This window comes from Chenopodium quinoa, unplaced genomic scaffold, assembly GCF_001683475.1.
Source record: "Chenopodium quinoa cultivar QQ74 unplaced genomic scaffold, ASM168347v1, whole genome shotgun sequence".
NCBI lineage: Eukaryota > Viridiplantae > Streptophyta > Magnoliopsida > Caryophyllales > Amaranthaceae > Chenopodium > Chenopodium quinoa.
In genome coordinates, this window is record NW_018745080.1 from 1,071,823 (window position 1) to 1,095,338 (window position 23,516).

At 34.8% G+C, this 23,516-nt stretch overlaps 4 protein-coding genes across 5 annotated transcripts; 2 read left to right on the forward strand and 2 right to left on the reverse strand.

The window, feature by feature from the left end:
- The first annotated feature begins 209 nt into the window (after window positions 1–209).
- LOC110709675 (exopolygalacturonase-like) lies at window positions 210–4,745 on the forward strand. Its single transcript, XM_021887893.1, has 4 exons — window positions 210–405; window positions 528–851; window positions 1,220–1,735; window positions 1,963–4,745. The coding sequence occupies exons 1-4, from the start codon at window positions 259–261 to the stop codon at window positions 2,215–2,217; spliced, it is 1,242 nt and encodes a 413-aa protein (XP_021743585.1). The 5' UTR covers window positions 210–258; the 3' UTR covers window positions 2,218–4,745.
- On the forward strand, window positions 3,029–6,366 carry LOC110709568 (exopolygalacturonase-like). The gene is made up of 6 exons (XM_021887784.1): window positions 3,029–3,122; window positions 4,083–4,168; window positions 4,291–4,615; window positions 4,687–4,694; window positions 4,823–5,290; window positions 5,522–6,366. Exons 1-6 carry the CDS (start codon window positions 3,029–3,031, stop codon window positions 5,774–5,776), a joined length of 1,236 nt encoding a protein of 411 aa, XP_021743476.1. The 3' UTR covers window positions 5,777–6,366.
- Window positions 5,189–11,485, reverse strand: LOC110709676 (thylakoid lumenal 29 kDa protein, chloroplastic-like). Of its 2 annotated transcripts, XR_002509003.1 has the most exons (12): window positions 11,264–11,485; window positions 11,089–11,184; window positions 9,696–9,780; window positions 9,582–9,616; window positions 9,381–9,446; window positions 9,227–9,267; window positions 8,867–8,997; window positions 8,192–8,298; window positions 7,912–8,049; window positions 7,169–7,303; window positions 6,762–6,978; window positions 5,189–5,277 (listed from the first exon to the last, which is right to left on the reverse strand). XR_002509003.1 is itself a non-coding variant. In XM_021887894.1 (11 exons), the coding sequence occupies exons 1-11, from the start codon at window positions 11,363–11,365 to the stop codon at window positions 6,868–6,870; spliced, it is 1,047 nt and encodes a 348-aa protein (XP_021743586.1). In that variant the 5' UTR covers window positions 11,366–11,485; the 3' UTR covers window positions 6,451–6,867. The 2 variants fall into 2 exon arrangements, 1 of the variants encoding a protein (XP_021743586.1); XM_021887894.1 differs by lacking the exon at window positions 5,189–5,277 and having other exon boundaries at window positions 6,451–6,978.
- A 4,093-nt stretch (window positions 11,486–15,578) lies between these two features.
- Window positions 15,579–21,430, reverse strand: LOC110709677 (uncharacterized protein At1g04910-like). Its single transcript, XM_021887895.1, has 12 exons — window positions 20,564–21,430; window positions 20,019–20,117; window positions 19,617–19,716; window positions 19,457–19,524; window positions 18,557–18,645; window positions 18,268–18,448; window positions 18,031–18,159; window positions 17,808–17,941; window positions 17,471–17,684; window positions 16,681–16,865; window positions 16,505–16,600; window positions 15,579–16,274 (listed from the first exon to the last, which is right to left on the reverse strand). Exons 1-12 carry the CDS (start codon window positions 20,705–20,707, stop codon window positions 16,118–16,120), a joined length of 1,596 nt encoding a protein of 531 aa, XP_021743587.1. The 5' UTR covers window positions 20,708–21,430; the 3' UTR covers window positions 15,579–16,117.
- Window positions 21,431–23,516: the final 2,086 nt, after the last annotated feature.

A 23,516-nucleotide genomic window follows, 5' to 3' on the forward strand; every position in this document is an offset into this window, starting at 1 on the left:
TATTAATAGCTACACCTATAATAAATAGGTTTATTAAAATAAAATGGTTAACCTCTATTTTACATCAAATAAATTAGAATTAGTTACATATTTAGTAAATAACTCATGGCAGGGAACAAAGCAAATTTAAATTATTGATAGTTTAAATCTATTTTTACCATAAAACTATTAGTATATATATAACAGGTTTAACAAAAAAAATCATTGAGCAATATTATTTCAACTAGTTTCATAATTAAAAGCTGTGAGAAAAAAATTATGGCTACTAAATTACATTACACATTGCTTTTTCTTGCATTTTGTTTGGTCGTCTTACAAATTAATGGTCAGGAACCGGCTGAGGGTGATACCATTGTATTTGACATAACCAAAAACGGTGCAAAGCCTAATGCTGATGTTACACAGGTAAAGAATAGTTTTTACGTGATTGTTACTGTCTCATACAAAATTTTGTTAAAATATAATATCGATTTGTGAATGTATATGGTCGAAATAAATTGAACATTTGTTTGTTGAATAATTTTCAGGCATTTTTAGACGCATGGAGTGACGCATGTGAATCAAAAAAACGAAGCAAGGTATTAATTCCTGAAGGAGATTACTTGCTAGGCCCTATTAAACTAAAAGGTCCATGCCAAACACCAACTACAATAGAAATTCTAGGGAACTTCAAGGCCCCTTCAAGTTTGGCTTCGTTTAAGAACGAAGATACATGGTTTAAGGTAGAAAATGTCGATAGTTTGACAATCACAGCTCCTAAAGGGGCAGGTGTATTTGATGGCCAAGGACAAGAAGGTTGGAAACAGAATGAGTGCGTTAAGAGCTACGTCAACTGCTTCACCCTTCCTTATGTAAGATCTTTAAATCCCTATTAATACTTTGAGAAGTCTTGGGTCATAAGAATGTCACACATTCTAAATGTGAGTCTGTCATTTATTCGTAATGAAATTTAATTTGATGCAACAGTTCACATTGATATATCTTTGTTACAGTCATTTGGTTAGTCCTAGGATGACTTGTTATATTGTTAAGGGATGATTTGCCGTTTGTCTCATCATACATTGTATAACATTGGTCACACCAAGATGGACTATTTGCTAAAAGTAACCCTAAAAAAAGTCAACTGTCAACTCCTCTATAGATCAAGTCTCTACGATTTTTCATACCAAGAATGTTTACAAATGATACAATTCCTAATGACTTATGTTGTGCATTGCAGAACTTTAGGTTCAATTTCGTGACAAATTCAAAGGTTATCGGCTTAACTTCAAAAGACAGCAAGATATTTCACATAGCACTCCTAGGGTGTAAGCACCTGGAGATGACTGACATAACTATAACGGCCCCAGCAGACAGCCCTAACACAGATGGCATTCACATCGGGCGATCAGAATTTGTTACCATAAGAGGATTCACCATTGGTACCGGAGATGACTGTGTGTCCTTCGGTGATGGTGCTAAGAGCATCCTTGTAGAAAATGTCACCTGTGGACCTGGCCACGGTATTAGTGTTGGTAGTATTGGCAGATACCCTAATGAGGAGCCAGTCTCAAACATCACTGTAAGGCATTGTACCATCAAGGATACCGACAATGGTGTCCGTGTTAAAACTTGGCACAACTCTTACCCATCCACTGTTGATAACTTGCATTTTGAGGATATCACTGTTGAAAATGTTAGAAACCCTATCATTGTTGATCAAGAGTACTGCCCCTACGCTAACTGCATAGAAAAGGTAAATCTATAATTTATAATAGATTCACTTACATACTACATTCATTAATTATTATGTTTAACTTTGGAATTTTTTATATCTTACAAATAATACCAAAAGTTGGACATAATAATTAACAAAAGTAGTATATATACTTGTATTTGTTTCTCTGTACTTTGCAACAATGCGGTATCGTACTTTTCTTTCTTTCTGACCTCCTAACAATGTACATCATTTCATTTTCGTAGACACCATCAAAAGTTAAGCTTTCCGATATTAAGTTTACGAACGTGAAGGGAGCTTCAAGTGGCAAGGAAGCCGTGAAGTTGATTTGTAGCAGCGGATTTCCATGTGACAAGGTGGAGCTCGCAGACATAGACCTTAAGTACACTGGCAGCGATGGTCCAGCAGTTTCGATGTGTAAATTCGTAAAGCCTACTCTTGTTGGAAAGCAGAATCCACCTGCTTGTGATGCCCCTGCTACCCCTGTTGTTGAACTTTAAGTGCAAGGACATCAGGGCTTCTATTGTTACATACCAAAGTTTTGTAGTCTTCAGTTTTTCTTACCCCTCAGTATTTTAATAAATAGTCTAGCACTCTAGCGCATAGACTGTCGAATAATTTGTATGATTTTACAATTATTCGTCTACTTTATGTAAATGAAAATCATGTTCCTTTTCTCTGACATCTGTTTCGTCCAGTATTGTGTTTTGGAGATGCAATAGCCAAGCCAAGAATTTTACCGAAAACAGGCCTAATAACACAAAAACTAGAGCAAGTATCTTGCTTTCATCAAGTGTAAACAAGCATCAAAAGTAGCTCCTCCTTGAACGCATTTATATTTTCTTAGCACTTGACACTCACTTGACTTCCATTGACGATGATCCTTTTATATGTTATCAATGAATTCACTATGAAATGTTCTTCAGCTAGATCAAAATTATCTAATCCCACAGCACCCATATCAGAAGCACTGAAGCAACTCAAGATCAGTTTTACGTCAATCCATACAAGCGCTATGCTCAAGTAGTAAAGTGGACATCATATCGGCCATTTCATATACACGGTCTTATAAGTTTGGATATAATAGGTCAGATGGTTAATTGAGGAGAAAGTGATCATTCTACAATATAATTTTTCCTGTAGTTTAAGAAGATAATAGTACCTCAGTAATACACCTTAAGAGGAGACTCACAGTAGACACAGTAGAGTTTAAAAAATGTCATACATAACTCTATCAAATCTACATGAACTTAACGAAGAAACAAAACTTAACACGATGTGAACGCAGATAGATCGACCCAAATTAGACTAATGGGAACTGTCAGAGTTACTCAGAATATGATAGAAAACTATACATCAGATAAAGGAGTTGGGAGTTGGGACATTCATTTTATTCCGAATCGAGGCAAGTCACTTAATTGTTCTCATATACACCATTTAGCTATACAAAGCCAAAGAATATGATGTATGTAAACCATAGGTTATCAATAATTATGGATTTTACGGTTGGTTTATTAAAATAAACCAATTGTTTACACCACTACTACTATTATTAAGGAGTAGTGGGTTTGAAACTTTGAATAGACGGAATGCTATTTACATTTCCTAATAAAGGGTAGTTATAGCCTTATGGAGTTATGGGTGGTAATTGATTTTATTATAAAAGTTACAGTGAATATATTTTCAGACATCCCATAATAATTAATATGTATTAAGTTTATTATGAGAGAGATAAACATAATGAAATAACCCGAATCGACCGTTAACAAACACAAATATGATCCGTTTACCCAAGTCCAAGAGCACCAACAGTTTCATTCAACTCTACTCATAAAGAAGTTCAAAAGCAATGTGTAAAAAGAGGGCAAAAAAAATACAAGCACAAAAGGGAGGTAGATAGAACCTGCCTGTAGATAGTAAACAGAGGAGCAATCTGTTTACAGCATTTTTAATAGCTACGGTACTAAATAAAATTTGCAGTTTTTATTTTTATTTTATTTTTATTTTTTTTTTATGGGATAGTTGGTTTCTTGTTTTATCTTAGTTAATTACGCGGGAAAAAAAAATTAGATTCCTAAAAGACTAATGGTAGAGAGTGAAAAGAACATGATTCAACTGAAGGTAACAAAGGTATGAACAAAACCTTTAAAAATTATAGCTCGTTTGTCGTTTCAATTAGAAAGGGTGCTAATAATAGAAATATAAGTATTTTTATGCCTAGAAAAATAGTATATAAAGACATAAGCAAGCGGGCACAAAGAGTAAAAATATTTCAAACAGTTATATACCAAATAGAAAGAAAAAAAAATGGCACCCATAACAAAACTTCCATTGTTCTTTATTCTATTTCAATGGTGCATCGTAGCGATTAAGGGACATACGGCCGCTAGTGATGGTGTTGTATTTGACATATGGAATCATGGAGCGAAACCTGATCGCGATGCTACACAGGTGAGTGATTACGCATGCTCGAAACATACATAAAAAAGCATAATAAACTTCTTTAATGTCAGTTTTTTTTAGAGTACAAAGATCTGTTTTCTTTTTTTTTTAACAAATTTCTTGCTGTTTAGGCCTTTTTGAGTGCTTGGAAAGCAGCTTGTGCAGCGACTACTCCTACCACAGTTTTGGTCCCGAAAGGATCATATGTGCTAAACGCAATCAAGCTTCAAGGTCCATGCAAGTCTAGAGTCACATTAGAAATTTTAGGGAACTTCAGGGCTCCTGCTGACCCGGTTCTATTTAAGGGTGAAGATACATGGGTTAAGATTCAAAACGTTGATGGTTTGACTATCACGGCTCCTAAAGGAGCAGGCGTGTTCGATGGTCAAGGATATATGGCCTGGACAATGAATAACTGCTCTAAAACTGGCAAATGCAATAGCCTACCTTATGTAAGTTAAGCATCCTTAATATTACACCAAGTCACCAACCAAGTCGGTCTAGTTTCATCCCTATCAAAATGTAAGGATGCTTAGTTTTTTTTTTTTTTTTTTTTTTTTTTTTTTTTTTTTTTTTTTTTTTTTTTTTGAGAACCAGCAGGGAAAGGATGCTTAGTTTAATGGTAATTTTTTTTTTCTTTTTTCTTCAATTGCAGAATTTTAGGTTCAACTCCTTGACGAATTCAGTGATTCATGGCATAACTTCGCTAGACTAATAATGCATGACATTACTATTTCTGCCCCAAAAACTAGTTTAAACACTGATGGAATTCACGTAGGACGTTCAGATGGAGTAAATATAACACTTGCACAAATTGGAACAGGAGATGACTGTGTTTCCATTGGGGATGGTGCTAAAAATGTTCATATCGAGCAGGTCACTTGTGGACCTGGCCATGGTATTAGTGTAGGAAGTCTAGGTAGGTACCCTAATGAGGAACCGGTGCAAGATATCACCGTGAAGGGATGCACAATCAAGAACACAGATAACGGTGTTAGGGTTAAAACATGGCACAACTCTTACCAAGGTGTGGTCACTGGCTTGCATTTTGAGGACATCACTGTTGAAAACGTCTTGAATCCTATTATTGTTGATCAAGAATATTGCCCATATAATCACTGCGTACAAAAGGTAAGAAATCATCTGCTACTATTAAGCTCCGAATAATTTAGCTGTTATAATATCTAAGACACCCCATAATTATGTGTAGTCCAAAGACACCCCTGTATAAAATATATCCCCTGCAACCCCCCCCCCCCCCCAACACACACACATACACACTCTTCCCGAATAAAAGAAGCAAAACCAGCTTAGTGAATCAACTATGATGTACTGATTATTCTTTTCATGCTTTTGTTACAGACACCATCCAAAGTGAAGCTTAGTGACATTAGATTCAAGAATGTGAGGGGCACATCAGGTAGCAAGGAAGCAGTGAAGGTGGTTTGCAGCAGCGGCGTGCCATGTGAGAAGATACAGCTCACTGACATCAACCTGACATACACAGGCGAAGATGGTCCTGCAGTCTCTATGTGTAAAAATGTCAGGCCTGTTGCAACAGGAAAGCAGATCCCACCCGCTTGCACTGCACCTGCTACCCCTGGTAAAGATCTATGAAGACATTTAAGTTTTAAGCTTTGTAAAATTTTCCCCTGTTTCTTAGCTAGTGTGTTGAGTTATCACTTGTAATCTCACAGTGATCTGATATACAAATTCAATGGAGGTACATATGCTTTTAGAGGTACATGTGTTATAATTCATATAACAATTACCACAAGTACAAAACTTGCGACTGTTTTGCAATGAAAATTCATTTTAGTACCTCCAATATCATTCTTGAATATATGCCTTGACAATGCTAAGAATTGCTAGAGCTAAGAAAAGGTTGGGACTCCACCAAACACATACAAATATAATCCCAGATTTTGGTGTAATAGAAGTAGTACACTATAATGACATACAAATACTGACTGTCAGGGAAATTTTCCTAGTAAAAAAAATATGGACTTTAGTCAGTTTGTTCTTTTCTTATCTCCTCTTGTGCATTGCTAACATTACAGCAAACCCTGCCATGGATTCCAGATTTATATGACTTAAAAGGTAGTTTTATGTTTTGTAGTTCCCTCAAAAAAATTTAGAAAGATCCAAATCTTTCAACAAGTGCTCTTGGGTTGCTTACCTGCTCCATAGAGGACTTATTAAAAAAGAAAAAAAAAAAAAAATTAACCTGCTTCCTCTCTTTTAGCTTCATGCAATAATTTGTGCATCTCAAAATGTAATTGGATACAACATTTGTGAAAAAAGGCAACTTTAGTGACTTTATTAAGAAGCAGTAATTTGACATTTTACAAGTCAAAATCTTGTTTGGACTGTGCAATTGTGCATTGATATATACTGTATATTAGAACCTTCTAAAATTATGTTTAATTATTAATCACAAATGAATATCATTTATGTGTACAGGAGAAAGTAGTAGCTGTCAAAAGATGAAAATCAGATGACTTTTTCAAGAGAATTGGGGAGAAAACAAAGTTATTTGCAAGCTTGGATGGTTTGGCACAGATATACAAACTTTGCCAAGGATCTTTCAACAAGAACTTACAGATAGTTTGTCGGTGATTTCATCACATTGGACTTCATCTCTCCCCTTAATGAGACTCAGATCAGTTAAACATCTCGCAATGGCACTTCTTCATGGTGCATTGTTATTATAGCTTCAGTTTGCTTAACTCAATCTTTTTCACAGGATATGTATATGCTTCATAATTAATTTGCTGTCCCAGGCAGCTTAACTTCGTAAGAGTAGTTATCAGGTCAACCTAATAAAAGATCAAGGACCAGAATTCATATGAAATTGGAAGAAACTAGTTCCAATTTTAAAAGAGGAAGCAAAATGAAGGGTGTGTGTGTGTGTGTGTGTGTGTGTGTGTGTGTGTGTGTGTGTGTGTGTGTGTGTGTGTGTGTGTTGGGGGGGTCATATTTAATCTAACTTGAAGACCTTTCACTCACCTCATAGTCTGTCTGAGAAACTGTTTCTCGACTGCGCTGGTATTTCTGAACCCATGGAGCAACTTCAGGATCTGTAGCCAATAAGTCCTCAGTTGCTTTTTGATCAGGACCAAGAAATGCAGACATAACAGCCAGCTGTTGAGCAAAATAAGGTAAAGTGGATTGATTAGGGTTTACCCAGTTAATCATTGTCATTTTGATGATACATAATAATGAAAATTGGATTATTTACATTTTTTATGAAGATGTGATTAAATAAATCAAGATGAAAAGACCACTACATACTGCAAGTAGAAATTCTAACATAGCAACAGAGATGCAGTCTCGGATTGCTAACATAACAAGTAACGGTAATCAATATCATCATTTCTCACACAAACCAAAAAGAGCAGTAAGTTTAACCTGTTTATGAGAGTTCAAAATATAATCTTTGTTACAGCTAGCATAAGAGTTGCTTCTTTTACTACCCATCCACAAATCTTCAAACAAATGTGTGAAAATAGCTTCTCTTAAATCTCTAAGAGACCCACAAAACTAGCACGACAGCATTATTTGGTGCTCAAGTATCAGTCCAAATCACAAACAAAGAGATTTGTACAAAGAAATTCCAAGGGTTAAATGGCACAAGGAAATGTTGCGGCAACTACCCCAAGTCCCGAACGCAACAATTACTGAAGTGCACTAAAAGATCTTTCAAGGATTAAAGAAAAGCATTAAGAACCTGGGGGTGGGGGTGGAATTACCTGACGTGGGCCAAATCCCACGGCTTTGAATTTATCCTTCATTTCCTGGACACTTGCTTTATCCCATTGGGGAACTCTGCCTTCTGGGTCTGGTTCTTGGGCATCTGTCCTCCCAAATGTCTTATCAAACAGGCCCCACTATTGCATCAATTTGAGCATTACATGCAAAAGCACAAGTAAAAAGTCATCAGTGGACATCACATGGATTTTTTTATTTAAATATCTAGAAAAAGCCCGTCTGTTAAGGTTGTCCAGAATGTCCAAAGTATAGGAAACAGACCTGTCCATTAGAGCCATACGCTGTATATAATAAAGATCCCTTCTCTTCATTCCCACCACATTTACGGATAGCAGAAGCCAGGAAAGTATTCTTTAAAGCTGATTGTGCTGCATTGATGAAAAGAACATGCTCATGGTATCCATAAGTTCAAGTCCATTACAGTGTTACACTATTGTTTCCATTGGCTAGGATTGGAGACTGATAAACTTAATTCATTCTAGTTCTGCATTTACTCCTCGCACCTAAATTAATGATATAAACATTTGTATAAGTTATGCAACCACAATAATTTTCTACCTCTATTAGTATAGTGGAACGCTACACTGAATTCCACGCCTCCACTACATCTCTGTTCAAGAATATTTTCTCAAAAACTAGTGCCTACTGCTTACTAAGATTACTTAATTAGAATAATCCACAAAGACACAGTATGTTGCTTACAACTCCTAGAGTGCCAGCTAGAAACCAAATTCAAGGAAGAACATGCATTTATGCGATGGAATTTAATGAAGAAACGTCACATGTTAGAAAAGAATATACTACCTTTTCATATTTTTTGCAACTTTGGAAGAACATGCATTTATGCGATGGAGTATTTTATATCTCACAAATAATACCCCAAAGTTGCAAAAAATATGAAACGGAGGTAGTAGAAATAGTCACTAGTTGTCTAACCTGCACATTGGATAAGGTCCGCATAGGCGATAGGTCCCCCCTTAGAGTATGAATCAATTTCTTTTTTTGCATCCTCCAACAGATTTAAGGCAGAAGAAAGGCCTTTGTTTTCAGGTCTGCTTATCTCTGAGCTTCAAGCAAGAAGTTCAAACAAGAAATCAACCCTAGTCTCAAGAGTCTGTGGGAAAACAGACCGCTACAGCCATAACATTGATGGGCTAACACCATATATCAAGCTTCTGAGACAGGCAAGAGGCAGATACAAAATATTGATGCAAAGAGAACTGGGTTGACATTATTCTAGCCTCACTAAACAATTCACACCATTTCACTGAGGTAATCATTTTTTCCAGAAAATACCTGAATCGTATTGAACCATTTGGACCTCCAGATTTTGAGGCCTACAAAGTTAACCATAAGGAATCAGTGTCTCATTAATCTATTACTTTGCCACAAGTAATGTATAAAGAAGATTCGTATAAAGAAACTTAATATAAAGTATCAACGATGTCACCTTGTCATAAGTCATCACATCATTTAGAGCTAGAGTTAGGATAGACGGAATAAGGTCTGGATTTTTCTGAAAAAATAACAAGCAGGATGTATCAGCCTAACAAAGAAATACTATCAAAATATTCAAAACTACTAAGCTAATAGCTAATAGTCCATATATTATAAATACAACACATGTATATAGTATATATTAGTAGCATACCTTTATAGCTGTATAAAGTGTCCCTTTAATATCAGCTGCAATGTAATAAAGTAAGGACATTAAGCTTAAGTAAACTACTTAAAACAAAAATTGCCAAGCATCTGAGAGACTTACATTGAAACTCGGAGCGCTGCCTTCTCTGAATTAAATCAGCAGCATAGGCATCTCCAGAAAAGGTTCCTGAACTTGATATTACTTCCTGAGAAGGCATTAAGACGGGTAATAAAATAATTATCAAATTACAAAAAGGCATAATTTGGGTACTATATGTTTTACCACAACATAAAATCACTCAGTCAGTAATTGAAAAGCAGACACTTGTGTTCAGAAGTAAAGTTCTTCAAATGTAACAATCAATCAAAGCCTTAATCCCATAAGTGGGGTCAGCTACATTAACCAAATTTGATTATTTCGTGTAGTCATTGACATAAATCTTCCTCTTCCACTTCTTACGATCCAATGCTTCATCCTCATACATATCCATATACTTCATATCCTTCCTAACTCCTTCCAACCAAGTCATTTTCGGTCTCCCTCTCCCTCGTTTAACCCCGCCATGTAACCACTCTTCGAACCGGTGCACCCTCGGGTCTCCATCTTACATGCCCAAACCAACACAGGCGATTTTCCCTTAGTTTGTCTGCAATGCCTGCCACACCTACTTTTTTGCGAATAACCTCATTTCTGATTCTATCTCTTAGAGTGTTCTCGCACATCCACCTTAACATGCGCATTTTCGTAACGTAATTTAAAATTTTGGCAAGCAAAAGAAGAAGTACAAGGCTTTTGCCAAGGAGGCCAGGAGTATAGAGCTCTAAGCCAAACAACCAAAACATGAGTACATGGCATAACCACCATCCGTTCCTTAAACTGCAAACTCTCCTCTTAATCAAGTATCACCTAGCCGATTTTATTGTTCTCAACTGCAGCATCTACAATGACTAACCTCAATAATCATTCGAAAAAAAATAAAAAACATCTGCTTCATAGAGTGGCCTTTGGCTTAGGGAAGACGTAATCATGTTTTAAGGGTCTAAAGTCTAAACACCGATTAAGGTGTGTTTTGTTCAACTAATTCTAACTTACTGCAGATTTAAAAGTTCAAATAAGTTCCAATAAACTCAAATAACTTCTAATACGGTTCAATACACAACTACAATGAGTTCAATTCGCAACTATGATAAGTTCCAATAAGTTCAATACTTCAATTGATGTTAAGTCACAATTGGTTGAACAGAAAACACCAAATTGCATTCAAAACAAAAAATATATATATATAAAAAATAAAATAAAATAACTCCATAACATTTAACATGGTAAAGAAAGGCATATAATGTCAAAATCAACCAAAAATACAAAACAAAATGTATCAAAATTAGACCATAATTGTACACAATTCAACTTAATATAAATTGGAAACAATTCAGAAAATCTGCAGAATTCTCCAAAACCCTAAACTTATAAAATGAGAAGAAATACATAAGAAAAATGATGAGAAACAGCTCACAATTCCAGCAGACAATGCAAGGCAGTTGAGAAAATCCCTTCGTCGAAATCGATCATCATCTACCACCAAATTGATACTACTACAGCGAATTGTACCCTGAAATTGTGCTAAAATTGAGTTAATCATATAATTTGGAGTAAAATTGAATGAAAATGTGAGAAATTGGGAATCATACAGGAAGAGGAGAATATCTGGTAGTAGTAGTAAAAATGGCGGGAGAAGAGAGAGAAAGAGGAGAGAGAGAAGGGAGTGTTGAAAGGAGGGAGAGTGACACCATTATTGAGGAGGAGAGAGAAAGTGAAAGAGATGGAATTTTGGAGCCAAAAAAATTGGTGAAAAATCGAAGAATGAAGGAGTATTATGAGGTGGGATGTGTTTTGCTGATATGTGTGGAGAGTGGAAAGCGGGAGTGGGGTTTTTTAATTGGATATCAATATATCATCTGTTATCCTAATCAGTCTATTCATCTGATTTCAGAAAATGTGTAAAAGATCCTGTTAGAGTTCGGCACGGTCCTATCATGCCAAAAACGGACTAAGAGTAGAAGTGTCAATTCGGATGTTCGGATCGGGTTTGATGAGGTCAGATCGAGTTAATTTTTAAAGTTGAGTTATATTAAATTATTATATCCACGCGAGTCGAAAATTGAATCTGATATTTTTTTTGGTCGATTTCAGATCGGGTCGTTCTTTAAAGTTGAGTCGTGTTAAATTATGTCCACACGAGTCGAAATTTAAATCGGATATTTTTCGGGTCGATTTTAGATTGGGTCGAGTCGGGTGTGGTTTTGACACCTCTAGCTAAGAGAGAAAGTCGAGTCATGTTGTATTTGTGTCATGTTGTGCCATTAGCCCATAACAATGAAAACCCTCGTAATTTTTACTCGCTAATTTGCTATACCTTTTTTTTTATGCCGATTTAATGATGCAGATCAACTTGTCATTCTCAAGCAAATTTTATACATAATTTCATGTACAATCCATGGCCCTCTGGCATGTCTCTCGTGTCATGTTGAGCTTATAATTTCATGTACAGTCCATGATCCATTAACATACCTCTCATGTCATGTTGAGCTTGTATAGTGGATTGTGTTGGGTAAGATCATTTTTATCTTTTATGTCATGCCTAACAGACCCTCATGACCATTTCCTCTAATCAATACTAAATACGGAGTATACTATAAGTAATTTATCCTTTACTCCTCTAATTTGTTTTTCTTAGATTGTGTGTCAATGTGGTGAACTGAATGAAATTTAAAAGAAACAATCAAACAATTACCTTCAGCTTTCAATTGTAGAGTAAATACCTAATACTTCCTCCGTTCTAGTAATATTGCAATAACTGAACTTTTACACTATTCATTATGCTTGTTTGACCACACATTATGATTTATACGTAAAGCAAAATATAGTCATGTGGGGTTTTGTTAGATTCGTCTCGTAAAATACTTTCACAATATCAAAAATTTATAATTTTCACTCTTATATAATTATAGATATTTAGCATATAAAATGTACTTTGAGATGCGTAATTTCATTCTTGTTGCAATATTTGTGGAACAGAGGAAGTAACTATTAACTAATGAAATTAAAATTATGTAACAACTCCATAAGAACCTTAAAATTTAGTCACATTTTAAGGTTAGCCCTAACACTCCATTTGAAGCCCAACAAGATTGTAAGGGACTTTTGGGTATGGAGCAGGTTAATCAATTTGGGCCGCACTTAGGGGTACCGATCGATATAGTAGGACGAAAAGTCACATCCTTTCACTTTATCGTTGACAACATTGGGAAAAGAATCTCATCTTGGAATGCGGTGCTTCTTTCACAACCACAAAAACTTATATAGATAAACTCTGTTCTAGTGACGATAGCCTCACAAATTCTGACTTGTTTCGAAATTCCTGCATCTATCGCAGATAAGGTTGACTCTCTTTTAGCTAGGTTCTTCTGGGCTAATAAGGAGTACAAGGGTATGCATTGGGTGAACAAGGAGACTACGCATCTTCCGAAAGGAATGGGAGGACTTGAAATTCGCAGTTTGGCCTCCTTTAACAAAGCTCTACTTATGAAGCAAGCATGGAGAATTAGCCATAATCCTCAATTGCTTCTCTCAAAAGCGTGCACAGCTAGGTTCCAGTCTCCGCTTCATAAGGGGTGTCCGATTACTCTTCAGCACAAGAATTATTCATGGGGCATGAGGGGTCTTGCCAGAGTGGCAAACATACTTGTCAAGGGCTATAGTTGGAAGATAGGGAATGAGAAGTCTATTGTGGCATGAAAGGATAGATGGATGGTCGGTAAGGTCCCAGAATTCAAGACTCATGTGACTTTATCGCAAGCGACGAGATGGAAAGCAAGTGACTTTATGGCACACCTTGGGTGTGGGTGGAATCGTCAGGCGAAGCTACTTTCCTGCTTAGAAAGGGATGATGCAGCAACATTGCGTGCTTGGAATTACCAGATTAGGAGTCAGAGGACTATATGTACTGGCAGCATCATAGATCAGGAAGTTTTACGGTGAAAACAGGCTACACTTTTTTTAACCATTTAGAGGGTTGTATTCCGTTGGAGGGTGTGAATGACTTTTTTAAGGTCTTGTGGTCTCTCAACATTTTACCTAAATGGAAGATGTTCATGTGGAGAGTGTTATCAAACGGGATTGCAACGAAGACTAATTTGGGATGGCGGGGCATGGATATTCATACCTTTTGTGATTTGTGTCGGTTCCAAAAGGCAGATTTACAACATCTTTTTAGATTTTGCACATCTGCAACAGATGCATGGAGGGGTGGAATCCTACAGATCCACTCAGAAGCAAAACGCAAACCAGCCAATTGTTGACTGGATTATGTACTATATCCGCCTTTTTATAGGCCAGGATGGAATTAGTGGTCATAGGACTACTTTCTTTATAGCCACACTTTGAGGGTTGTGGGTTGCAAGAAACAACAGAATTTTTTGAGGAGCAAATAGCAATCAGTTGTCTACACCAGCTATTAACTCGGAAGGGTTAAGGCAGCAGAGTCTATTTTCAAAAGATACAGGGGACAATCTACGGTGTTTACACCCTCCAGAGCGAGGATTGGATCATCCACCAGGGTTCCTGCGACCTATTTTACAGAATGCTGGCACGAGTGATATTTCCACGACTATATTGGTAGATGGCTCGTTGAATAAACGTACTCATGGTTCGAGATGGGAATGGTGTCCAGAAAAAGAAGAGTTTGGTATTCAGGAAATGTTGGGGGGCACGACTCACGGTTTGGCTCAATCGGCCTTACATGCGCAGATGAAAGCTTATCTTGAAGGTCTTCGGTGGGGAGCAAAACATTTATTGCAGGCTATCACAATTTACACGGACTCTGTTTCTCTCGTAAAGATGCTTAGGGAGGAAACTATAACTAATGTCAGTCTTAGATGGACGATGGATGAAATTCGCCGAATTTGTAACGCCTTTACATGGTGTAGCATCCACAATGTTCAAAGGGAACGAGTTCACAAGGCGCATATCCTTGCTACCACAGCTGATAGTAGTTTATCTTCCTTTAATAATGTTGTTTAGTCTGTTTGTTTAAGCTCAAGTCAAAAAAAAAAAAAAAAAAAAAAAAAAAAAAAAAACTCACTCCATAGGAACCACTTGTCACATGTGTGAGTGAAGTAAAGGGATTTGATATCCATAAAATTTTCATGACACTAGAATGACTTTTTCTATTGTAAACAATGTGACTTTTTCTTATTGCCAATTTTTCTGTATCAAAATAATTGTGAAATAATCTCTCAATTTTAATATTTTGTAAAAAAAATTATAACCACACTTATTTCACTTTTGGCACACATGCACATTTCATCGGAATTTTTTTCAAAGTAAGTTTTATTACAAAATTATTTTGTAAAGTAGACTCGTGGTCAAATTATTTACCAAACTAAGCTTGTGGGATAAATCGCCCTGGTTTTTTTTTAAAACAAAATTCAACGCGTAAAACGCTGTCTTTTTACATGTTGACTTTTTTTAAAAAAAATTCAAAATTTTTGATTTTAAAAAAAAAAATTTACACTATGTAATTTTTTTTTTTAAATTCTTAATTTCTGATTTTTATTTTAAATTAGAAAATAAGAATTTAAAAAAAAATTACACTAAAAATGCTGACTAAGTCAGCTTTTTAGTGTAATTTTTTTTTAAACACTGTATTACACAGCGTTTTACACATTGAATTTTTTTTAAATAATTTGGTAAATAGTTTGATCACGAATCTACTTTACAAAATAGTTTTATAATAAAGCTTACTTTGGAAAAAAAATTCCATTTCACCATTTAACCCACCTTTAGAGACTTACCCTTCATTTATTCCATCAATCTGCTCCCTATCTCCTACTTATCTTCCTTTTTATTCTTACAACCACCCAAATTTTCTTTACCCCACCTCTCCGTAAGTTAATCCATTTTAGATTTCTGAATCAAAGTATGTAAGTAGGAAAAAAAAAAAACAATGTTGAGTATTACATACATTTGTACAAACTTACTGCCTAAATATTCGATATACGAACTACGAAGTACAAGATAAGAAAGTATAAACTTTTATTTCATTTGATGTAAATATGAATAATTAATGTAATAAGAAACTATACATGTAAATTCCTGCATATGTCCTACCCATGAAAAACTGCACAGATGCAGCTAAGTATCCCTATTGGGGGGATTTCCCCCCTTTCGAAATAAGTAAAACTTTGTTTCCTCCTTTAATTTTACCTTGGTGAAGTAAATGTACACATTTTGCCTCCCTAATAAAACTGGAGGCCGTAATATCCTAACAATGCACCCGTTTCTCCTTTCGCTTAGCCTTGTCATCTCAGAAAAAATGAACAGAGAATGTTCACGTCATATTTATACCAAGCTTCATATGAATTTGCACTTGGAACTGCAGTCAGAATCAGATTGCTGTCGTCAGATATTGCAACTACAGTGAGTTGTGCAGTTTAAAGCAAATGTGTCTGTGTGTATAGCTCTGAGATCAGTTCTGCAGGTCACTATTTGACAGCAGAAGTATTTGTATGTAAGGATGCTCCTTGACTCTGACACAAACATTCTGGTAGAGGATTTTCATAAAATGCTTCTTCAGAGCGAAATCTGTCCATGCCCTTTGTTCCTGAAATTGGACCTTTTCTTCTTCTCGGCGACCCTTGCCTATTCAAGGACACCAAACATCAGTAATTGCAGATGAGACTAGAATTCCACAAAATATCTAGTCCATATGTATTCATCAATCCATGTATGTACTATGTAATATACTTCATCTATGTACCACTTTATCAATGCCTCCATAGACCCATAAAGCAACTAACTGACTGTCAGAGGAAAGTTATGAATGACAAGACAAAGAATAGCTAAAGTTCAAAGATGTTGTGATCTATTACCTTCTTCGGTGGATTTCAATTATTCGATATGATAAGTTCTTCCCTTCTTTCAAAGATCCTTGCTCAACTTTGTCAAACAAACGAACAAGAGATTTCCTGTGAAGAAACATGATAACAAATGAATTTCACATATTGTAACAAATATCCACAGGAATAGGGCTTAGAAAGAAATTTACCGGTCAGGAATAATTGTTTTTCTATGACCCAAGTATCGGCGATGACCTTCAACAGCCCTTGCCATATTACCCGAGTATGTAGGAATGAACACATCGCTTTCAACAGAAACAATATAATCCAGTGCAGCCATTTGAGATGCATGATTCATAAAAGGCTCCAGTTCTTCTACAGATGCTAGTTTCTCCTGAAAATGACCAAGAGAACAGTCAACGACAAATTACAAGTCCAAGTTTTCAACTTCCTACCAGCTACAATTTGGATGATTCACACTGTGAGTAAGCCATTAACAAATCTGAAAGCATATATCCTATCCTCAAGAACTTAATAAATATGAACTTATAACATCAACATAAACCCGTAGTAATTCAAGTTTAACACTGTAAATAACATTTGCTCACAAATACTCTGAATTCCTTGATATTTAATAGTTTTCATTTAACAAAAGAAGATTTCATATTTCTTCTATCCACATTCCGCAGTTTACATGGATTAGCAGGCACTTAACCCATAAGCACAATCGTAACATGACAGTCTTGACAGAATAATAAAATAGATAAAGCAACAAATTTAAATTGTTTTATTTTTTATAAAAGTTTCAAGTTTCATAATAGCTGGCTTATCTGTATACATGCATTGTACCCAGACATTCAGAATCCCCCTTAACTTGTTTCTTCTCATCCATACCTCTTTCTCCCTAACTCATATCTCATTCTGAAATTAAATATGTACAGCCAGATATCTAGACTAGAAGACAAAAGTAATAATTAGGAGCACAAAGATAGGAAATACCTTGTTCATCAAAATGGGATAACGAGATCGTAATTCAGCTATCCGAGATTCACCACCATATATCTCTCCGGCAGCAACATATATGGGAGTGTCAGATGGAAATCCAAGACCAGACAAAAATAAGCCAACCTCCTTTGGAGTCAAGGGACAAAACCCTTTAATCCTTTGTTCTGTCGCATTAATATCCTTCACTTTCCAATGTGTTGTATTATGCCTTCGAGTTCACAAGAACATGCAGAACATCAATTTTGTAAGCTAGGCTTAAAAATCAGTCTAAAGCACCAGTACAGCAATGGTAAATTATTCCTCTAAAATTGCAGCGGAAATTTAGCTTTACCTAATCGTGGTGAGCTCATCAGTTTCCTCATGAGATAATCCATGGGAGCATCCACTAAATGCAAGCATGTCTTTTTCATACCGTAAGTGCAGAGCAATATAACGGCCATAATTCCTCATTCTCTCCACCAGTAACTATACAAAAGAAAGAAAAGTTAAAATTCATACTGCATTTCATTGGTTATAAGCTATGCATTCATAAACTTATTCAGGGAGAAATTTACTTTTCCCATTGCTTCAATCTTTGGGGAAAAGCGGAGTGCTTCATAACAGGCACGACAGCGTAACTTCTGAATGTCAAGGGGGAGATTATTATTTGCTAAGCGAGAGTCAGATTTGGCAGCTCGGATCACCTGCCCCAAAAAGTTAAAAAGATGTTAAAATTTACACATGACAATGCAATTTCTTCAGTCTTGCAAACCACCAAACAGGGTTAATCAGAACAAGAACTAGAAATGTACCTGAAAGTTGTTCCACATGCTTGCTATGTCATTCCGGTAGTAGTCTAATCCAGACCAACTTCGAAAATGCTTCACTGCTCTAGGAGCAGTCATAAGTTCCTTAGGTAGATTTTGAACTACTTTAATATCATTAACCAGAGCTTTAATGAAATAATCTTGATCAAAAATATCTGCAAAGTTGCTGCAATCAAATTTTGGTTAGATTAACATAAGAGACAGAATTTCCAATCTCAAGCACCAGGTCAGTTGATGTCATATCAGTTGAAAACAAAAGACAATGAATGAATACCTAGAGTCTTGCCAAAATGACCTCTTATCAAGTTCCGGGATTACAAGAGTCGCATTAATGATCCGGGCCACAGCCACCATATCACATATCTGAAATTCAAACATGAAAGTGATGGGTGTCAACCCCTCATTTACCCAACCCAAAAAGAGATAATGACATTTTCTTAACACAAATTCATACGGAGTATAAATTTATCCAGATAATTAATTAGGTGGGGAAAAAAAAAAAAAGGGTGCAGCATTACACAAAATATACAGTAAAATCTCAAGAGTAAAAAAAGCACAGATATAATGTAAAACAATATAAGACAATGTTCTAATATCCTGGATTAAAATATAAAAGACAGTTTAAGTGTGAAGTTGCAACATATCTTTCCAACGTCATTTACAAACTAACTAATTTGAAGCCTGCATAAAAAAACTGTGGTGTAAATTCCTGTAAATGTATGATGGGAATGATGAGTGATGACGACTAACACTCTGCTCGTGATTCATTTGTTAAAAACAAATCGACTGGTATATAAAACAAAGACATATAGCAGATAAACTGTAAAATCCTAATTAATCAACCATATGAGCTTATCAGTACCAGACCTGGACCAGACATATGCTAGTCGTTCAATCAAAGTGTCCACCAAAACAGAACATCTCAAGAATTGAATGAAATATGAATAAGCTACTGAAATTAAATAGTGCCTGATGATATAAATCAAACCTCAAAGTTGCCTACAAATTATACTAGTGCAAACTAATAGTACAAACTTTGGCATACCATCATACAAATACAAAAACAAAAACAGAATCTCAATGTAATTCTTTATCACGGATAAACTCAGGCAAAATAAACAATATAATTAAGTAGTGTTTCCGAGGAGGAAGAGAGTGAAGAGGTAGGACAAACCCCGGCTCGCATCTGATTAAGACCACCATTAGTATGAACAAGCAGGTAATTCTGTGACTCTGCAGGAGCTGAAAAGTGTGAAAAACAATAGCAAACATATGAATTAATAATTTCACATTATTCATACAAATCAAGGAAAACCAAAAGAACAATTCCTTACGTGTATACACATTGCTAGGCTCAACACAGTGTATAAAATCGCGATTAGGAGGCTTCTTCCATAATTTGTCGTAGTCCAATAACCCACTGGCACCAATGAACTGTCAATTCTAAATGAGTGAAAAAATGAAAAACCGAGCATAAATTCTTTGCATCAAACAGATGGTTCAGAACTTTCAGCTCTCCACATTCAGCCAATAACAGATAAAATTTCACTTTACCAATATCATTATCAGTTATCAATTATAAAAATATTGCCAAACCATATGTGATTCCATTCATCATGTAGTTGTCACGTTACTGGTTTAAATCACACTATCAACGCGACTACTAATTCAAGACAACTACTAATTCAAGACAGATGTAATAACTAGAAAAAGACAAGGGGTGAGGAATCACATACCTTCTGTGAAGAAAGTGAGGGTTTAGCTATATTTGGAGGTGCATTTTCAAGCACAAGCTCTTGCTCAGCCTTTAATTTCGGAAAATTAGTTTCATGTGGCTGCAAATACGAAAACTACAACCAATTAGTTAATGGAAATAAGATTGTAAAGTGGAAAAACAACACATACACTCCACACCTTCTAAAGTGGAAATATTAAGCTTAATTCAAACACTAATTACACGATTCGACCCCTGATTTTATCATTCATCATATACCATAATCACTAATAACACTAATAAAAACTACTTATAAGATTGTTATAACAAAATTACCAAACAAACAAAAAATATGCACTTTTAGAAGTTACCCATCATTATACATAATATAAAATATTATCACCCCATTAAAAATTTAATGTCATGCTTCTTCAAATGAAACAAATCACTCATTAGTGGAAATTAACTAACAATAATATATAAATTTTAATTGCACCCATTATTTAAAAAAAAATAAAAAAAAAAATAAAAAGAAAAAAAAGAAAAAAGAGGAGAGAGAAAAAAAACCGTGGGAAGTTTGTAGGGATCAGGAAGCTTAGGAATACGGGGGACATGAACAGAGAAGAGGGCCAATAATCCAATTGTACAAATGGAGCATGTTAGAAACTTTCGAAGAACTGCTAACGTTAATAATCTTCGTTTTTGCGTCATTCTCTTTCCTTTCTCTCTCTATAATTTACTTTCTCTCTCTAGAAAATGTTTTAAAAAAGAAAAAAAAAAACTGGGGAAATTAGAGGGAGTATTTTCCAACCAAACACATCCTATGATCAAACAGGACAACAACTAACAAAAACTATAAACTGGGTTTATGTTTTTTCGGATAAATTAATGTAATCTTATTGGGTTTCTAATTAAATTTTTTTGAAAGAATCGAAAATTGTCGGTTGATTGAAAGAAGCTGGTATTGGTGTTGGTTTTTTTTGTTTCGGTGTTTTCGACGCTTTGAGCTGTGTTTGCGTTTAATGCCGATTTTTGAGGGGTTAACGGTTAGAGTATAAAATACAAGGAGAGTTTTAGAGAGAGAAAGTGGAGAGGCTTTAGAGAGAGAAAGAGAAGGAAGGGAGATTCTGGGTAAACGTGGGAGAGAGGGAGAAGGAGAAGAGAGGTGGAGGTGGGGGAAGTTTGAGGAATTTTGAAAAAGAGAAATTGAAATTTTGATTTATAATTAATAATTATGTTTTTAATTTGATAATTAGGAGATTAAGATTTGATTAAGGGAAAAAGAGGAAGTTTGTTAAATACTCGATAACATAGGAGTTTAAGGCGTAATATAAGCCCTGTTTTTGTCATTTTCTTTCACAATCTTTTACGAACTTTGCTCTTACTTGAATGATCCATTACTTTTAGGATTTCGTTTTTTTTTTTTATCTTTTTTGTGATTAGTTTTTTTTTTTAATGGCAGATGTTTAGATGGATTAGATGATTATACCTCGGTTTTTGGCCTTGTTTTGTGATGGCTATTATTGTATTAATGTGGTTGAAAATGTATAGATTAAGTTTTGTATATACACTTGTTTAATACGAGTGAACAATGCTTACCGTGTAAAGAGAGTCGTAAGGATAATAATGTAAACCAGATTTGATTCAAATCAAATGGACAATGTTTACTGGTTAAAGAGAGTTGCAAAGATAATAACATAGACCGGAATTGATTCAAGTTAAGTGAACAATGTTTATATATCACACTCATAAAGTCATACGTTAACATACTATGCTTGTTAGTTGCAAATTTGCAATTGGCATCCGCCTATGATTTTTATTTTACAATAAAAAAATTGAAGGGATTTATGTAAGGTAATATAGTTATCTTTTTATGCATTATGAATGATTTATATTTATTTTTTTATTACTGTAAATTTTGTCAATTTATGATATTTTTTCACCTATATACAATTTTTATCATGACTTAAAGAAGATGAGAATTGATCCCAATATCTTCTGTAATAGAGAGGGATTCTAACCACTTGAGTTATCCCTCACTCTCTGAATTTTAGCTAGTTAAATGGATTACAATGCTTATTTGTAACCCTAAGGTTACATATATCAATTTTATTTTATTTTTTTTTTGTTTCAATCATTACCATATTTTTATATGAATGGATTAGTTATTTCATTATGCATATTAAGATTAATAACCATATGGTAACTATATTTTTAAAGTAATAATAAACTTTACATAATTATATATTTACTTCCTCCGTTTTTTAATATTTGCAGCACTTTTCTAAAATAGAAATGTCAAAGTACTTGCAACACAGTATAATTGGAATTTTTTTTTATTATTTTTTTTTTAATTGAAAGTTGTACTATTACCCTTATTTAAGCTCATGGCCCAGTAAATTATACTCTTAACAATCTCTCACCCCTATTTTAAATGTATCATATCATGTGAGGGGCACTTTTCTTAAAAACTGTGAAAAGTATGTATTGCAATTTGCGAGTATTAAAAAACGGAGGAAGTACTATATACTACCTCCGATTACTTTTATATACAATTTTAGAATATTTTATATCTCTTAAATAATACTTCAAAGTTGCATATAAAGTAATAGGAGGTCGAAATATCCTCTGAAGGATATTACGATGGAAAGTAAAATAAGGGAGGGTATATTACCTACCTTGTGAACTTAAAGTCAATGTTAATAAATGCCATTATAATTTTATAAATGGCCAATAAGACTATATATTTTTGGGTGGTATTGTCACTTGTTTAATTATATTCGTTCGATATGCTCCATCATTAGAGGCTGCTACTTAAAATCCACTAATCATTTAAGCATACACCAACTGTATTGCTGTACTTAGACTATTCACCTAACTACCTTCAAGATTCTCAATTATTCTTGCTCACAATTTGATAATTTTCACGTTACAAACTAATTAATTGAAATTATATTTGTAGTTATTCAACTTAACATTATTAATTCATATAAATAATTATTTCTAGACCAATGAATAGACATTATTTTGTCTAGCCAAAAATCAATTTAAAAATGGCTTTGTTGCTCATAAATTGCAAGGACGTCCAATGGGATGTTCTTATGTCAAAATCTAGAGTACGTGATTGTAAATGGCTTACCTAAACTCCAAGGAAAGTCAATTGGAGTAAATGGCCACCAAATAGAAAAAAATTGTTTATCATGGTTATTGTATTTAATATTAATGTTTAATTTAATTAGCTACCTCAAATCTCGAAAAGTTTAACTTCACAAACGACGCAAAGCAATGAATTTTTATGTATAGAGACTAGCTAGAGGTTATAGAAGATGATGATGTACATAGGTATGATCTGAATATAATTTAAAAGGCAGTTAATAATAAAGTAGAATATTTTTTAGAAAGGTCAGGTAAGATAAACTGTCATATCAGATCAAAACTTTTTACATGACAATCCGATAGACTTTGCAGGCTAGCTAGACACTAGCTTTGAGAGTAGAGGGAAGGGTAAGAAAAATCATTA

Bases quoted from the DNA above. Each gene is read 5' to 3' on its own strand.
- LOC110709675 (XM_021887893.1), top strand. From the start codon at position 259: ATGGCTACTAAATTACATTACACATTGCTTTTTCTTGCATTTTGTTTG. The intron at 406-527 runs GTAAAGAATAGT...AATAATTTTCAG, and splicing joins CTAATGCTGATGTTACACAG to GCATTTTTAGACGCATGGAG. The intron at 852-1,219 runs GTAAGATCTTTA...TGTGCATTGCAG, and splicing joins ACTGCTTCACCCTTCCTTAT to AACTTTAGGTTCAATTTCGT.
- LOC110709568 (XM_021887784.1), top strand. From the start codon at position 3,029: ATGGGAACTGTCAGAGTTACTCAGAATATGATAGAAAACTATACATCA. The intron at 4,169-4,290 runs GTGAGTGATTAC...CTTGCTGTTTAG, and splicing joins CTGATCGCGATGCTACACAG to GCCTTTTTGAGTGCTTGGAA. The intron at 5,291-5,521 runs GTAAGAAATCAT...CTTTTGTTACAG, and splicing joins ATAATCACTGCGTACAAAAG to ACACCATCCAAAGTGAAGCT.
- LOC110709676 (XM_021887894.1), bottom strand. From the start codon at position 11,365: ATGGTGTCACTCTCCCTCCTTTCAACACTCCCTTCTCTCTCTCCTCTT. The intron at 9,447-9,581 runs GTATGCTACTAA...TTATTTTTTCAG, and splicing joins CACTTTATACAGCTATAAAG to AAAAATCCAGACCTTATTCC. The intron at 8,998-9,226 runs GTATTTTCTGGA...TCTTGCTTGAAG, and splicing joins AATGGTTCAATACGATTCAG to CTCAGAGATAAGCAGACCTG.
- LOC110709677 (XM_021887895.1), bottom strand. From the start codon at position 20,707: ATGACGCAAAAACGAAGATTATTAACGTTAGCAGTTCTTCGAAAGTTT. The intron at 18,646-19,456 runs GTTTGTCCTACC...TTTGAATTTCAG, and splicing joins TTAATCAGATGCGAGCCGGG to ATATGTGATATGGTGGCTGT. The intron at 17,942-18,030 runs GTAAATTTCTCC...TCTTTTGTATAG, and splicing joins AGATTGAAGCAATGGGAAAA to TTACTGGTGGAGAGAATGAG.